The following is an 18104-nucleotide window of genomic DNA, read 5'->3' as shown; positions in this document are numbered from 1 at the left end:
CTGCTAGACAGACAGAAAAAGAAAATTGTCCTCTGATGATTTCATGTAACCTTTGTGTCCCCGCCAAGAGCAGGCTGAGTGTATGGATACACGTACAGCACCTGCGTCGTGTCCAGGACCTCCCTCCATTCCCAGGAGTGAGGGGATATGATGTCAGGACCTCCCACATTCTCATTCTCTAATGCAATGTGTATGGCTCCCACGCACATTAAAAAAAAAAAAAAAGAGAATCTGTGGTGATAATCTAGATCTGTAACCTCCTTAGTGAACCCCATGAATAAATTAATACAGTAGTTGTCATGGATATACACATAATACGTTAAAACAGGGTGTTGCCTGTTAAGGTTTTATCCATTAAAAAAAAAAGCACTTCACAGAAATCAAATATTGAGAGCTAATTGTTCTTTATTTTTCTTTTTAAATTGAAAAACCAAACATGTGTAAGTCTACATTTCTTTGTGCTGAAATACACTTGAATGACATTATTTCACTGTGACTCTAACAGGCTTGAGCATTTCACTTCACTTTTGGTGCCTTGCTTGGAAGACTCAAGTACTGGGAAGACCAGAAGCAGTGGGGGAAGGAGGTGGAATTCCAAACATATCTTTCTGTGATTAAAAAAATATTCCAGATCTTTTATTTCTGGGAGAATTAGAGTCCACATAAATTTGAGGTAGGCATTAATTGGAGGCTCAGAATAATATAATCCCCCTCTCTCCTTATATGAATGTATCCCAAGACTCAGAATCTTCTTTGAAAAGTTAAATTAAATGTATTTATTTGGCTGGAGCAGTTAATCTCTGCTGCTCGTTTCCAGATGCAAAAACAAGTGTCCTCTCACTTTCTGTCTGACTGCGGTAGCCAAGACTGAGTGGGAGATTCTAGGAAACAAACATGGTCATACAGGGAAAAAACATGGAGATAATTTTTGCAATTCAGAAATAACCTTGTGTACAGTGAAGAGCCTGTTTTCCTCCACAGAAGAATCTACAATGTGAGTTTACATGAGCAGTGTTGCATAATTATTCCCCTACACCTGGCCTACAGATAGATCCCACTTTGAAAAGCTTAAGGCTTAAAATTAATTAAATTAAAAGCAAGCCAGAAAAAAAAGGGGTAATAGAGTACTTTGATATTCCACATCAAAGGATGTTCATCTGCCTTATAATTTTTGGAGATTAATAGGAAGAAAGCCCTTTGGTTCATTTCATTAGAAAACCCCATGACTAAAGGTTGATAAAGTTCTAGTTTTTATGTTTGGAAACTCTTCTAAAATAATACAATTTGTGAAAGATAGTATTTTCTATGGCCTCATTCAGTGCCTCCTAAAGCATATTTACCTGTTCATTTAAAGAAGTTACAATTAATGTAATTAATGTAAGATTTTCAGAAATATGGAGCCAAGAGTTCCATATTATGGGGTAAAAAGTATGTATCTCTTATTCCTAAAGAAATATCTGCCTTAATGGGTAAAGAACTGCAGTTTTTCTTTCCTCAAATAAATCTTCTTACAGTCAAGCAGCCACAGATGACATCATTGAAATTTTTTATAGCCATGCCTTCCAAACCACACCATTTAGTAGAACTTTACTTGATAACTATTCAGAGCACTAAATTCTGTTTGGAGTTCCACTCTTACAGAGTTAACAAGATGTGAGAATATCATTCCATTCCAGGAGTATATGAAGTCAAAATGTGTTTATCCAAGATCCTCTGCTTGATAATATCTATGTATCATGAGTGTGACAGCTTTCATATAGTCAGAATAAATCAGAAAGTCTACCAGAGAAGATGTGTGGAGGATGCAATCACTGAGCTAAACAGGGACACTTTCTGGCAATGAAAAAGATTGTTTTTGCTAGGGTTTTGGTGAGGCTGCTCTGCACCTTCCTAATTATTGGGAAGAAAACTTATCTTCACTCTGAGGCCATTTAAGGAAACAGAGCTGACCTCTTTACATTCCTCTTTCCTTCCTCAAGGCTTAATGCACTTTAGGGCAAAGTTCATAAAACTCAGAACATCTGGGGAGAGAAAGAGTTTGCCGAGGCACTCTATGAAGTGACTGTTGATGGTCTGCTTTTTCCCATTTGTGAGAATCAGTGATTTGGGAGGCTTGTTCTTTTCGTTTTTATGTTTTCAATATTTCAGTGAGATTTAACATGATGTTTAAAGCTGGGGCAGGGGTAGAAAACTCTTGAGAGTTAGAGGAGGTTGAATTTCATACTCTATGGAATATAGATGAGCGTTTCAACCCTTGCTTTGACAGAGAATCAGGGAGTTATATGGTTTGTTAGGAATCCTCCTTGACACAGCAGATGGCCCCTGGCTTCCTGCCATGCCCTGGGAATAAAGGGGGGATGCCACAATTATTTACAGGACTGTTTTTCCCTTGGGATATTTTGTTCTTATTTCCCTTGGCTCATTACTGATTCATGGGCTGCTAGATGATGATGATGACGGAGGAGCAACATTAGGTGAGAGGCTAACGAAAGTTGCTGCAGACTCTCCCACCAACCCTGTCCTTGTGGGACTTTGCTGTCAAAAAATCCACTCACTCAAAACAAGGTCTTTCTTTCATCTCCGTTCATCTCCACAGGTGCTCTTTTCCTATCAACGTGTGCTTATAGAAGGACTGCAGTCACTATTCATCTTTTTGTTATTTGCTCTTTACAAGGTACTCTTGTTTTTATTAAGCACCATTCCACAGAATGTTCAGTGTGTGTGCCCGAAGCCCACCTTTTTCTTCTCCACCCTGGCAGTTGGCTTTGGCTTTGACAGAGTTGGCTGATTCTATGGGCCCCTCAAATTCCCAGCTCAAGTGGTGTCTTCCACTAGATGGCAAAAGCAGATTAGCTTTGAGGACACTTAGGCTGCATCTTTAGACCAGTTTGTAATTATTTTCTGGCTAGCCAAGGTATGCTGAAACTGTTATCTCTGAAAATGGCATATATATGTTTGTTTATTAAGTCTTATCACTGTAAAATTAGAGAGGACTTTTTCAAGAGAAATACTTTGAAGCTAATCCAATCCCAGTTGGTTTCTGAGATGTTATTTCTCTGAATAATAGGAGCATAGACTTGTTTACTTAAAGACTGTGCTTAGAGCCCAGCAGAAAAGGAAGTTGTACAGAGTCCTTAGCGGTCATACGGTAGATAATAGGGTAGGAATTCTTGGTTTATAGATACCAAGGGCAAACTACCATTTTGCATTGTGTTACTCTGTTCCTGATTTGGACGGTGCACACTCAAACTGATTCAACATAAGAAGAGCGATTTTCTGTTCCACAAAACCTTAGACTACTTTGGGACTTCTGTTCAATTCAGTAGCACCAGTCTAACTTACTAAATACTGATTCAAAGTTAAAAATATACCGATACAGATATACAGCTATGTCTACATCTACATCTGTTTAAAACCTCTATAACATTTGTGCCCAAGAGTGATTCAGTTAGTTTGTATGATAAAATCTCACTGCTAACAGGTTGACTTGGGGGGAGTGGGAGACAAAGGAAAGAGGGTTACAATATCAAATTATTGCACGCAAAAGCACCTTTTATTCAGCATTACCTTGATTTATTTTCCTAGTCTTTTTTTTCCTCAGATGGAAAAATAATTTCATCAAGAAAACAAATGTTTCTGCCAAAATGAAAGAATTTCATGTATTAATGCTTTTCTTTTTTCTTTTTTTTTAAAAGTCAACATTGAAATAAGGCATGCTCTGCCCCCTCCATCCATTTTGATTTTTTAAAAAAATCAATTGGCAGAAAATAAGATATTTTCTTCAAATAGGATGATTATATTTTATTGCTGCTTTGTTTAGTATCTATTTTTCTCAATTGGGAAAAAAAGTCTAGGTGAAAAAAATGCCTAATGAGAGAAGTAGTTTACATGGCCATAACATTTAAATTGTTGCCAAAAGAAAAAAAAAGTGTAAAAAAATTTTAAGTGTAAAATATCACATAACTTCAAAAAACTTACCTCAATTTCCTATCATTTATCCTGTACTATAAGTCAACTTTCTAATAGGATTACAGTCCTTTATTATAAGCCCCTACTGGTACTATGGTATACATTTTAAAAATGCTACTACAAAAAATTTCTTTCCTTTTTGTTTCTGCCTATTGTATACTTAAGCTATAGATAAATTTTGAATAAAAAGCCTACGGTAGGTATAAATGCAATGGTTAACTGATCCTGTTTGCTGACATCTATTCATGTTCCACAGAAGGTGGCATCTCAGTCCAGCATCTTCTCCTGTTTCTTGCCTTCCTTTTTCTTCTTCTTAGATTCTGCTGTGATTAAAAATAAAAGAAAGAGAAAAAAAAAAGCATCACATTAGTAAGCTAAGGTGGGGGGAGCCACTTATAATTGGCCAAGACTGAAATGATTAGATATATAAGGTGTAAGTGTTTATGTGTGTGTGCACACGTGTGTACCTGCTTTTGCCAGGACAGTGCCTGTGCAAATGGGCAGATGAACATCTGTCTATGCCTATTGTCTTATGGTTGTTTCCACTTGATATAGAAATACTGTCTTACTTGGAAAATAGAAACACAGCAGGCCTCAGAGAACAAGCCAGGTTACTGCCCAATGAAGAGGTACAAACGTTTTGCTTATCCCTCCCTTCCCACAATCCCTTTCTATGGGACTGTTGATATGCATTTTGTTAAGACAAACAATTGCAAAGTGTCTCCTGTCCTGATCTGCTCTTTGCTTATATTTTTGGCCAGCTCTTCATGCATGAAGGACCATGTATGAACCACACAGAGCTTTGACCTTGTAGGGATTCCTAGTCTTGGATAAAGCAAATGAAATGTACCAACCTGGCCTAAATCAAGTATAAAACCATGAAGATTTAAATTGAAAACCCCCATTCCTTTCCATTCAGTCACCTTTTCACAAATTGGCCTGGAGCAGGGCTATACCTCAGTAAAGCCACGTGCTTTGGGATACTCTCATACAGTGGTGCCTCTCGAAGGTTTTAGTAGCCAGTGTGATCACTGTCCTGATGGGAAACAGTAGGACACCATAGTTCACGTTGAAAAGGACCAAGGCAAGAGAAGGAAGCACACCCAGCCACGTATCAAGTGACACCCCAGGCTAAGTTGTTGCTCCTCCCCACCAGATTGAGGCTGGAAAGCAGAAATGGGCACGAGTAGGAAGTGAGCTGCTGCCAAAATGTGAGAGTAAAGGGCACCTGCCTGAAAGGTGCCTAGTTCTGTTCCCTGGGACGATCCCCACCTGACATCACTGCCCTGGAAACAAAATGCACAGGGGTGCCCTTGGTGTGCCTGCACTTCCTGGGTTTACGACCTTCCATCCTTTCCTTGGCCAGTTTTTGAGCTGATGGGGGTAGTACTCGTCTCTCTAATGGCAGGTGTATACTTTGTACTACTTGAAAAGAAAACAGGTTGTTTTGTTTAAGATATATTTGATAGTGTTCAGAAAGTCCTGACTTTCCTAAAAAGAATATTCTAGGAAGGATTCAGCTGGGTCAGAGTCCCTGGAGCACCTTACCATATTTCAGCTAGAAAATGCAAAATTTAGCCAAGAAAATTCTTTCAATGCATAGCAACTACTGATAAGATAAGAAGAGGCTGTGAGAAGACTGCACAGGAATTAACATGAGCTATGCTGCAATAAATTCTGAGCCCACTTTTAAAATTCTGAGTTGGAAACAAAATCTTGAGGTAGGTAAGTGGTATCGTGGCCATTTGGTGGTAGGACAATAAGGAAACAATGAAGTTCTGTTAGGATCACACTGAGAACAAGTCTTCACCTAGAGAGTTGCTTCTACTCAATGTCTTCATTTACCAACTCTGTGACTGTGGGCAAATCAATCATTCTGCATCTGTTTCCTGTATACTGGGGATTAAAAAAAAAACCAGTATCTCCTCTTCAGAGGCCCATCATCAATACTGGATGATATTACAACTTCTAAGATCCTATTTTACCATTTCCATTCAAACAAACTCATTTATTCATTTGGCAAGTATACATTCTATATCCACTATATGCAGGCAGTGTTCTAGATGCTGGGATATAATGGCAAACAGGACAAAATTCTGCTCTCATAAAGCTGACATTAAAAATAATGTTTCCGACGGGTAAGATTCCTCAAGGGAGGAACAACCTAAGACAGGCACAGTCGCAGGGGGGCCATCAGGTGAGAAATTGGGGATCAACAGAGGTGAGGCTTAGAACCTCACGCCCCCCTGTTTTGAAAGAGAAATCTTCTGCATCCGTGGATGTTTTGTTGCCCTTGTCTAGCTTGGATTAACACTTAGTCCATAGGCACACACCTGATCATCTACATTTGCTCTCTTACAACACTAAACTATGTTTTCTACCTTTATCTTGCATCTACCTACCACTTCAGCATTTTATTAAAAATAATAATAATAATAATAATAATAATAATAATAATAATAATAAGGGAGAAATGTGGGATCCACATATAAATCAAGTATAAAAATCAAATGAATATTCATATTTGACCTGATTGTTTATAGTTCATAATGCGTGATCAAAACCGAAAGTTTCTGTGATGACTGCCCTTGTACTGTTCACCATGTAAGAACTTATTCACTATGTAAGAATTTGTTCACCATGTAAGAACTTGTTCATTATGCTTCAGAAGATTGGAGACTGTTGAGAATTAGGCTTGGGGTTGATTAATGATTGTGCATTGAGTCCCCTATACAGAATTTTATTGTTGTTAACAACCATTTGATCAATAAATATGAGAGATGCCCTCTCAAAAAAAAAAATATTCAACACACACAAAAAAATAATAATAATGTTTCCAAGATTTCTCTATGCAACAGTCTTTCAAAATTGCAAAGTTTTCTAAAAGTATATGTTTGTATTAAAAATCAGGGGTATGTGGCAGCCATTTTTATGGCTTCAATGCCTATTTCTCTTGCTGCTAGTTTATTACGACATCACAGATGCATGGGATGTAAAAGATAGAGTGTCCACAGGGAGAATAAATTACTAGGGAGGAAAAATACAGTAAATTTAGCTTGATGGAAAGAGAGAGTGTTTCCTCTCTGAGTTATTTCATTCACTTAAAAAATATTGCTTTTCTGGTTTAAAAAGCAATACAGGCTTATTTAGAATGTAAATAAATATGTTCACAGAAATTACCCATACTTCCACAATATAGAGAGGATGCTTTAAACAATCGGCTCTATTTATGTTTTCTTTCTATGAATATATGTAAGATACTTTAGGAAGGAATATATTGATAGTTTACAAAGTATTTTATACTAAAAATCCCATTGTGTATTTTCTGTGCCATTGCATACACTTTGAAACATGACCAAGCAGTATTCCCGTATTTTTTGTAACCTTTCCTCTTGTTGTTCAGTTGTCTTGTTCCCACTTTTTGTTATTATAAATAATGAGGCAAATGCATGTTTCTGCAGAAAAATCATGGTGTATTTAAGTTTTGCCTTTGTGTAGATTATTAGAAGAGGATCTACTAGACCAAAGAACAGGGCATTTTTAAAGCTCTAAATATGTACTGGCAAATTTCTTTCTTGAAAGGAAGGACTGATTTAAATTTAAATTCTTATCAGGAACTGATCTGAGACTCTATCACAGCAAACTTATTCTCAAAAGGCAAATAACCAAACAACACACATCATCTCTTTTCCATCTATTCACAGGCCTTTCTAGGAATAGGAGCGCCATATAGTTGGTTCAAGTAAACAGACGCTCCCATTTTCAATGCAGGGAAATCGGAGAGAGAGAGGGTGAGGCCTGAGCCTGGAAAAAAGGAAAGACATCAATTTAAAAGTTTTCCAAAGGCTTTGAGGGGAGATGTTATTCCAAGAAGTAGAAGAGTTGGGAATTCTGGTAGAAGCTTATCTTATTTTCTTAGCAAACTGTTTTGGTTTAATTCCTTTTTTTTTTTTCAGATGGTCTGTGTGTACACAGAAAACATGAAAAGGAATTAAGAGAAGAAACAAAGACTGATTTTAAACTAAAGTGAGTTAAACTCTGTTTGTTACTGACAAATCAAGCAGCTTTGGGTCATGAAACCAGTGGAAGGAAGAACTGACTAGAAATAGAAGATGTGCAGCTTCTCAGAGGTAGGATGCATGTCTGAGGAGCTGTGGACACTCAGTAATGGGCACTGCAGATTCAGAGGTCAGACATGCTGGCCGGAAGGGGACAGCTGGAGGCATGCTGCAGAGACCACTAACGCTAACCTTCGGGGACTCATTCAGCGAATCGGGAGAACAGAGCAAGGAAAAAGGATTCTATCGCTGTCCAACAGCACTATCTCAATGTAAATATGTCCAAAAGCCTGGATAGTACCAAGATCCTTTTAATGCTTCACGAACCTATTTAAAGGAACTTGTGCTTGTGCTTTAGAACTAGCTGCCCAGTCATCTGAAAATATCTAACCCTGCACAACCCGTCCGCTCTGGCTCAGCACTGATAATAAGGTGTGCTGAACCGTGAATGCACAACTCAGTGATCCACCTAGAATCCAGGTACGAGTTGGCTGGGCTTCCTGACATGGCAATATTCATTAGATTTCCCAATTTTTCAGTTTAAATTAGGGTAGCAGACATTAAGTGGCACAAGAGAGGAAGAAATTTCTATTTAAGAATCAAAAGGATAGGATGATGTTTAAAAAATGGTTTCTTAGCATATCATTCTTAGGTATGGTGCAGATCAATGTCTATGTAGTAGTTTTGTTGTTTCTTCCTCACTTTCTTATTTTGTAATACCACTTGCTTCGTTTCCCCTTCAATGGACTCAATGCATTTTCTTCTAGGATTAGGTATGGAATCTGCGCATCCATACATACAACTAGGATTATGTATGGAATCCATACATATATATAACTGCTCCTCAGTAATGCCATCCACATATTGATACCTATTCTTTCCCTCACTGTCCACCTTCCTTTTTGCTCACCCACTCTATTCATAATAGTATCTACCACTCCTCCTAAACTTCTGCCCTTTTACATGTTTCCTTTCTGATACCAAGTAGATGTGAATAAAAGAGAGTATGCATCTGTGTCTAGACACCAACTAAACATGTCTGGACCCTTGGGGAACCTCTCTTACCCCCACTTACTTAGAGACATGACTTACCATTAATAGCACCTCTTAAACATAGAAAGTTCAGCTATGGAAGCACTGGAGAGTAATGTAGAGTTAATGGAATAGGTTCGATGGAGATGAACAAATTATTTCATCAACTACACAAAGGAGGTTTAGTAAAAGTCCCTAAACATGTTGGTCACTTTCCAAAGCAATTCACCCCATATCAGTAGACTAAGCTCCTCTCCTTTCACCCAAAGACTCCTCTCCATAGCCTTTTGGGCCTCTTTTCCCTCCTGTCTCTCCATTTCCCTTTCTTTAGGGGAAGCAGTTGAGATATATATTGGCTTCTCCAAGCCAGAGAAAAGGACCCTCTTTAGGAGGCACTTTCTCTACACAGTGGTATCCTAAGTGTGCTGGGGTCACTCCCTAATCTGACCTACATATGCGTGTACAAAACCACCAAGTTAAACCTCCATTTGTAGCTCAACACATCTACATTATCTTTATGGACACCTATTCGTTTATTTGGAAATGTAAAAACAACTGAACATTTTTGTGGATTTTTCCTGAGTATCAAGAGAAAGAAGACAAGTGAAGGGAATCAGAGGTGCTTCACCTGTAAGTCCTTTAATTCAGGGTTTTCTCACTTGCATGTGGTTACAGATGAAAATGAAGTGTGTGTGTGTGTGTGTGTGTGTGTGTGTGTTCAATAGCCAGCAGTTCAGTTTTGTCTTTTACACCTTTGGTGAAAAAATGCTTATAGGTACTAAATAAAACTGATGAGAGGCACATATAGCCAAAGCAAGTGATGTGCAATTTATTTAGGTGGCTTTGAGAATGTGTATAATGATGCCTGTGTATATTCTGGTGTGATTAATATACATTTCTGGTACCAATGTTAAAAAACTCAGGGTATGTGTGTGTGTGTAAGTGTGTGTGTCTGATTTGATTGTTCCTATATGCTGTCCCACAAGGTGGAACTAGTGGCCGTAACTCCATTCCCATGTCTCCAGAGTTACTTTGAAGAACCCTGTGTACAGAGCTCGGTAGAGTAGAATAACACACTGAAATGCTCACACACACACACACACACACACACACACACACACTGAAAACAGGGGAATGGGGATTCATGTTTGATTTCTCTGTTCAGTGAAAGCCTCTGCTCCTTCCTCAATTCGTAGCCACTCTTAAGACTTTACACTTCTCGACAGTCACCTCCCCACACACAGATTCATTAAGTTCTTCCAGCCCAAAACAGGAAAGAAGAACATTTATTTCTGTATACTTAAATGCTCTAAAGCTTGTTTCTGCCATTATGACAGGTAGGAAATTTGTCTTCCTATAAAATTTCATAAATTATATTGATAGCCTACTTTAGAAATCAAGTGTATTATATAGAAACATTAAGTAATACCCATTAGCCCATCATCATTTTCTATGATCAAATCTGATGTCTAATATTGCATGATTGATGCTCCTGGAAAATAAAATTAAGATTTATGAAGAAGGAGAAAATCTTGAACTCTAGAATATTTAACATTTCAGAAGGTACAGCTCCATAAATCATTTCTTATTTGCTCCCCAGTGGATTTTTCTTTTTGTTTCTAACTGTTTCTACATATCAGCTTTAGGAATCAGTTGCTGTGGATGACTTATGCCACTCTCAGAAATTCATGTTGCATTCCTAACCCCTAGTACTTGAGAATGTGCATGTATTTTGAGGTAGGGTCTACAGAGAGGTAGTTAAGTTAAAATGAGGTCATTATGGTGAGCCCTAATCCAATATGACTGGTGTCCTTATATAAAGAGGCAATTTGAACACAGACATGCACAGGGGGAGGACGGATGCAAAGACCTAGGGAGAAGATGACCATCTATGAGCCAGTGGGAGGCCTGGGACCGTTCCTTCCCTCATGGCCTTCAGAAGGAATCAGTCTTGCAGAAACCTGGATCTCAGACTTCTAGCCTCCAGAATTGTGAGAAAATACATTTCTGTTGTTTAAGCCACCTAGTCTGGGGTGCTTTCTTACAGCAGGGCTAGCAAACTAATACATCACTGAATTATGTTTCACGCTATCTTCCACTTCTGTATACTTGTCAGAGGGCCTTCCTTAGTTGTAGAGCGGCAAAATATTTGTGAGTTTATTGTTGTTCTTTATGTGTCCTCCCAAATTTTAAGTATCCATCCTTTTAAGGTGTGACCTTGGTATTATGTGACATAGGATTTTATGCTCATTCATGATTTCATGAGCGCCCACTGCATGAATCCCTTCGCTCATCTCCACGCATCTCCCCCAAACTGCCAGCGGCTGAGCTACATTGTTTCCCCACCCCGTGACTCCCCACCCTCCACACAACCAGCACTGTCTACAGCAGCAGCAAAGGTTAGATCTGAAGATCCCTCTAGACTTCGCTTGTTTTAGACCGCAGCCTTCCTAGCAGCTTAATGTATTCCTCTTGTGCATCTGGGTGAAGATCATGAAATACTGTTTTTTTGTTTTCTGTAGAATGAAAATAGTTTTTGAAAGTCTTGCAAGAATGAGGGTAGTAAATGCATTACCTGCCCTACACAGCTCTGGGTCTTGTCCCCTGTGTGCCAAGCACTAGGACGCCAGGAATATGTGTACCGGCTTCTCGCCCTTTGGTTTTTCTGATGAGCTCTTTTACAAATATTGTTTACTCCTCTAGAAAAAGTCTCTTCTCTTTCTTTTCCCTGCCTCTGTGTGCTGAGAAATCAAACCTACTTTGACATCCCTGTAGGTTCCCAGAGGCTTTGCATCAGTCACTGAGTGTCCCCACCGGCAGCATGTGTTACTAGGACAGCGGCGCCTTGATTCCTTGCGAAGCATCAGAGTTGCTAGGAACCTCAGAGTGGAGAGGAGGCCATCCTAAACCCAGCCCAGGGTCCAGCCTGGGAGGCCACTGGGCATAAGTGCAGGGGGTCCATGGCACTGTTGTCTTACTCTCAAGGAATGTAGCCCCTTTGAAGGACCCCAGCTTGAGAACTGTAGCACTAAAAGCTATTTGTGCTTCAGTGCAATCATTACACAAAGACAAACTTGAGTACAAATTATGTGATACAACCAATCATAAATGACCCCAACATGATTACATTAATGTTTTAGGATTATTACTGAAAGAAAAAGAAAAATTACTTATTTCTTTATAGAGCACTCAGTTTGGGACACATTGGTATAATAGACAAGAACTCTGGTAAAGGACTGCCCTGGGTTCAAGTTCAAGCCTGACCCCTCACTGGCTGGGTGACCTTGTACTAATTGCAACCTTAGTGTCTTCATTTGTAAAATGTGAATGAAACCTCTTGGGGTTGCTGTGGGGATTACAAGGCAATGCATGCTAAAGGCTTGGTATAACGCCTGTCACATCATAAATACTCAGTAAACAGGAACCACTTCTATGATGCTCGACAGCTACAACTTAAAACATGAAGTGGAAATTCTCAATCCAGATGAGGTTAGAAGGGAAAAGTGCAAAAGCTTCGAGGTGAAAAAAAAGAAAGTCCCTCAACCCAGTAACTAATTAGTGTGAACACTGTTCAATTATTCAGCCTTCCTTAATACTAATTATTATAAAGTTGTTTTGTGTGCATAGCTAATGAGCCTCTGAGCATGGAATTTACCAAGGGAGATGGAAGCAGACACACAGTGTGAAGTAAACCCTACAAATATATATATTTGTCTTGGCAATCAGGCAATCAGGAATAAAAATTTTTTAATAAGGCTGGGAGTAAACACCCAGATGACTCTTCTTACAGGTAAGTGAACTGTGTCTTAATAGTGGTTTCTCTATACATTTTGGAGCCAATGAATGAATGAATGATGTGCCCTATTGAGCCAGATGGGACAACGTAGTTGGACACATCATTCATTCATTCATGTAAGTCAGTACTATTTGCTGAGTTCCTCTCATGGACTAAAGACTGTGAGAAGTAGTAACTTACAAAGGTGAATGGGATGTGGCTACTGCCTCAAGAAGTTCAGTGTTGGGAGAGGCATATATGCTCTCAGTACAGAGGCATGAATGAATGAATGGCTCATCAGAGAAGTCAGTTCTTACAGAGAAGGCAGTGACTTAACGCTTGGGAAGGGAAACCTAGCAAGTTTCAACACTGAGCTCTTTTCTGGTCCTTGGACAAAACAAGCTCTTTTTGGCCTCAGGGACTTTGAACCTGCTCCTGTTTCATTTAGAACACTAGTATGGCTAGCTCCTCCCCTATCTTCAAGACCAAGTCTAAAAATTATCTCAAAGAAGTTTTCTCTGGTTACTCTATCTAAGTTATCTCCTACCCTTTGCCCCTAAACCAACCCAGTCACTCTCACATTTGACTCTCTAGTTTTTAAGGTCAATTACTCCAATATGTAGTTATCACTTTAATCATTATTTATTTATTTTTGCCACTATTGTCTACCTACCACCATTACTAGAATGTAGCAGCAAGAGGGAAGGAAACTTGCTTAATATCACTAGCAACTACCACACTGCCTGCTCCATTGCAGACTCTGAAATAATTTTATAAACAAATGAGTAAATTAGAAATGATGTCAAGGGACTGTATGCATCTCTTTCATAGCATTTGTCACTCGCTGCAGTTTGCTGGGATCTATCCTGCTTTTCCCATTGCACCGTAGGTCCATGCAGGCCATCAGTTTATGCCTGGCACATGGTGCCTACTCAACCAGTGTCTGCTGAATGAACAGGCTAGGTTTTACAGAACAAAATACGTGAAGTATAGGAGAAGGTTCCAGGTTTCTAGAACCACGGGTGCAGAGAAATGGACGTATAAGAAATCATGGCCCATTTGGCCACCTCTGGGAGTTAGGTGTGGCTGGGGCAGAACATATGGGCAATGTCTGGGCAAAGATCAGGCAAGAGCCAAATCAGATGGAGCCTCAGCTGGACATCCTGCTAAGAAGCCAGGATCTGATCTGTTGCAGACGGAAAGCCATGATAATAGAGGGTTTTAGGAAGAGTAAGTGGGTCTGAAATTCATTACCTTTCTTAGATAAGAAACTGAGATACCTGTATTAAATAGATAGAGAAGGAGGAGCTGTGTGCACAGTGCCAGAGATCTTGGGCCAGACTGCCTTGTATTTGAGTCCTGGCCCCCGTTTGCTTATTAGCCGTACCACCTTACACTAGGCATCTAACTTCTCTCAGCCTCAGTTTTCTCATATGTAATATGGGGATGATAACAGTAACTATTTCACAGAGTTCTTGTGAATATTCAATGACACAGTACATATGGGCTATGTACTAAAATATGCTCAAGACATACGAGGCTCTCAAAAAATATTAACTCTAATCACTATTGTTTCCACCACCATAATTCTTATGCTTGAGAAGGTGCTAATGGAAACACCCACCTCAAGAGATTCATGTGGAAGGTAGGAAATAGTCTTAAAAATACCATACATTTGTTCATTATTTTTGCATAGATTACTTCGTTTCATCTTCAATAATGCAATGAGGTATTCATTATAGACTCTAATTTACAGTTATCAGTCTAACAAGCAAGGGTCAGAATTAGATCTTCTCACTTCAAGTACAGTAACAGAGATGGGAAATAAAACACAGACATTGAAAGACATAAGCAAAATAAACAAGAAATCAACTCATTAAACCCAAATTGAATAAGACTGTTTCCCCCTCAGTCAAGAACAAAATTCCCCCAAAGCACCCCCGGCTGCCTCCTTCTGGTCAAAGGAAAGGGCAGCAACCATCAAGCCCCCAGCGTGCGGGGAGGAGGGGAGCCCATCGCAGCTGGGCCCGCGGTGGGATGCTGACCCTCCACCTCTCTCAGCACAGCCGCGCGCTCTCTGCCTAGCAAAGCTCATACACAGAATGTCGCCATGCTCATTCCGAAGGGACGTCAGAGCCCAGAATCTAGAAAGAAATGTTGGAAACTTCTTTTCTCTTTAGAAGAATGAACAAAAGAACCTATTTAGCAGGAGAGAATCGAGAATGCTGGGAGCATCACTTTGCTGCCCTCCTTTCCCATTTAATAATCAGCGGCCAAATGCTGTGACCTGCACACAGCTGAGTCTGGCACTCAAACTGTTGCCCTTCTTTTGATCTTTAAAGATGAATTGTCAAACCTAAGAGAGAGCTAGGCAATGGTCCAAAAAAAGAGCAGCAAGATGGCAAAACTTTTTAAAATAGCTGGAAAGACATAAAAAGAATGGGGACTCTCATGAGTAGGGAAATTAACAAGAATCTGGTAACAGTAGAGTGTGAACTGGTGTAAGGACAGCAAGAGGGATTAGCATTGTTCCCTGGGCCACCAGTAACACAGACATCAGCCATGTCCCACCTCTACCTGTCCTGGTAAACATTTGGCCACACTCTTCCGGAAGGCAAACTCAGAGGCTGACATAAATGCCCAGCTGGCCTGTCAGCATCAAAAGGAACTTCACAATAGCTCTTATTGGTGTATCATGTTTAAACAGTAGCAACTAATAACTTCCGTGACAATAAGTCAAGATTCTAGAATGTTCCAAGATGATCACTGGGACATATCACCTGTGGTCCCTAGGAAATCCTCAGCTCATAAAGAAGCCTTTTGTGCGAGCCTCACTCCATTCCAACATTCCTGCATACATCCTAACAGATTGTCCACTAAATGCCAATTCAAGACCTTTCAGCTTCTCTTCTCATAAGTAGAGTTTGAAAAGTGAAAGACACGTATTCTAGACTTCTGTATGTGACCTAGTTTCCATCAAGCAGACATACCCAAATGTATCTTAGAGACTGAAGTGAATGCCCAGAAATAAGGGCCAGATTTGGGGAGATTGGATATTTTAGCAAGTAAGGAGGAGGTGGAAGTGTCTGGTTCTAGGGAGCTATGGTGGAGTTTCTTGTGTTCAGGGCTTGGCATATGGGCTGAGCAGTGGGAAATTTCAGCAGGTAGGTTTCTGCTACATGAGTTCTGCGTGGTGTGATTAGACATTTCTCTTGGATCTGTTGCTTTCTACTGTAATATTGCTGGATCCAACTCATATCCTCTTGACCTTCTGGAGATTCTGTAAGCTATATAATACTCTTGAATAAACCCACTTCTGCCAACTAGCTACACTAGATCTTGCTACAACTAAAAACCCTGACAGATACAGTATTTTCTTAATTGATCATTTTAATTAATACTCTCAATCTCTTTTCCTAGAAAATTAAAATCTCAAAGTGTCCAACACAACTGCTCACCAGAATCCTTGCTAGATTCTGGTGGCATTAAGCAAATTCCAGTTATCATCTTCCAGTCAATCAATAACTTCCCCAGAGCAGCCCTATCCCCATGCCCAGGACAGCTATATTCCAATTACACATCTTTCAGTTCTTATGTCTACAGAGTTTCTGAAGTTTAACTAAATGAGGGGTGTCTAACAAGGGTCTGGTTCAAAATATTATCTTTTCTTCTAAGTTTATAATACAGAAAGGGGTAACTAAAAGCTCACCTCAGATTAAGTGGGGTTCCAACACAAGAGAATCTTTAGATAAGGGTTTCCAACTTGATAGATAGTATAATCAAAATTATGGAGAAAGACTAAAGCATTGAGTTTGGACAATATTGACATAGCAATAGGAAGGATCACTTCTATACCTCAATAGGTAATACTGTTAGACTGGAGTGCAATGAATTTCAAGGCAATTTTAAACCAAGTTAGGTGAGGTAGGTAGTAATTTTCCAGAGTTTAAATGACAACTCTAGATATTAAGCACTCTTCCTCTAGAAATTTCTAGATACAAAGTAAGTCTTTTAATCTTTTAGCCTGATAAGTAATCAAGTCACAACAATACTCTCCAGTTTTTCCTGAATTTAATGCTGGGTGTCACAGCCTCACCAACATCTTTATGTTCCATTCTCAAACTTAAAGAGCATGTTTTTCACACTGAAAATCATACAGTTTGCAAATGAATCTGCTACCATCTCCCAAAACAAAAGAGGCTAGAAACTAAGCAAAAGTGGCATATATGTCTTTCATTTGTATCTGTGAGACCAGATAAACAAAACAAAATCTGATGCTGTATTTGATGAGAAGGATAATGATAGGACAAAAGGCATTTTTCTGCTCTGAGCTCAGTGACGAGGTTAAAAAGGCAGAAAGATGACGTCAAAAGAGAACAAAACTGGGAACTGATTCTGCTACAAACAGGATGGACTTGGGTGAATCACTGATTTTCTCTGTCCTCATTTGTTACATGAAGGTTACATCAGATGACAGGCAAGATCCCCAGGAGCTCTACCATGTAATGATTCTAGACACTGAGATTTATCTCATACGGCCAGAGGTTCATGAGTTTTATACCCAGCATTAAACTCAGGAAAGACTCGAAGAGTATCGTTGTGACTTGATTCACGGTCTTCGATGTCAGTCCGACTTTGAATATGAATGCTGGTTTCAACACTTACAAGCTGTGAAATATCAGGCAACTTGTTCAACCTCTCTGAGTCAATGCTTTCTCCTATATAAAATAGGATAAGTAAAATGTGCTGCACAGAGCTGTTTTGAAGCTTAACTAAATGAGGGGTGGCTAACAGGGGTCTGGGTTGAAATTAGTGGGTTCCCTACCTTTATCTATCCTTTTTATATACTGATGACTTATCCTTTCCTGAATAAAGGAAGAAAATAATTTACAATTGTGTAACATTGAGAAAAGTTTACTTAAATCACTTCTTTACTGCAGCTTCCACCACTCTGGTAAATTTAGCATGTGAAACCTTTTTTCCCTTCAGCATTTATCTATTATATGAATGTTTATTTAGCATCTACTGTGTGCTACTCTTTGTTCTAAGTGAAGGGGACAGAGTAGAGAACAAAATAGGCCAGGTCCCTGTCCTTCTGAAACCTGTATATTCAGGTGGATGCCTTCCAGAACAGTTCTAGAAATACGTTCTAGAAAATGTCCTCTTCCATTTGCAAATCATCTTGCATATAAGTATTGGGGTTTACATAGTTTATCTTCTCCTATTTCAAAGAAAAATAAAACCCGTGGAGATTAACTTGGGCCCATATG

At 39.3% G+C, this 18104-nt stretch overlaps 1 protein-coding gene across 2 annotated transcripts in view; it reads right to left on the bottom strand.

The window, feature by feature from the left end:
- Positions 1-385: 385 nt before the first annotated feature.
- The window catches only part of PTN (pleiotrophin), a 106691-nt gene continuing 88972 nt past the window's right edge, over positions 386-18104 (bottom strand). Inside the window, exon 5 of one of the 2 annotated variants that reach the window (XM_036994584.2) lies at positions 386-4289. In XM_036994584.2, the coding sequence (XP_036850479.2) occupies positions 4237-4289 (53 nt within the window). In that variant the 3' untranslated portion in view covers positions 386-4236. Of the gene's footprint in view, positions 4293-18104 lie in introns of both variants that reach the window. The other variant, XM_017651340.3, reaches the window with a different exon arrangement.

This window comes from Manis javanica, chromosome 6 (assembly GCF_040802235.1).
Source record: "Manis javanica isolate MJ-LG chromosome 6, MJ_LKY, whole genome shotgun sequence".
NCBI lineage: Eukaryota > Metazoa > Chordata > Mammalia > Pholidota > Manidae > Manis > Manis javanica.
This window is presented reverse-complemented; position numbering and strand designations above follow the sequence as displayed.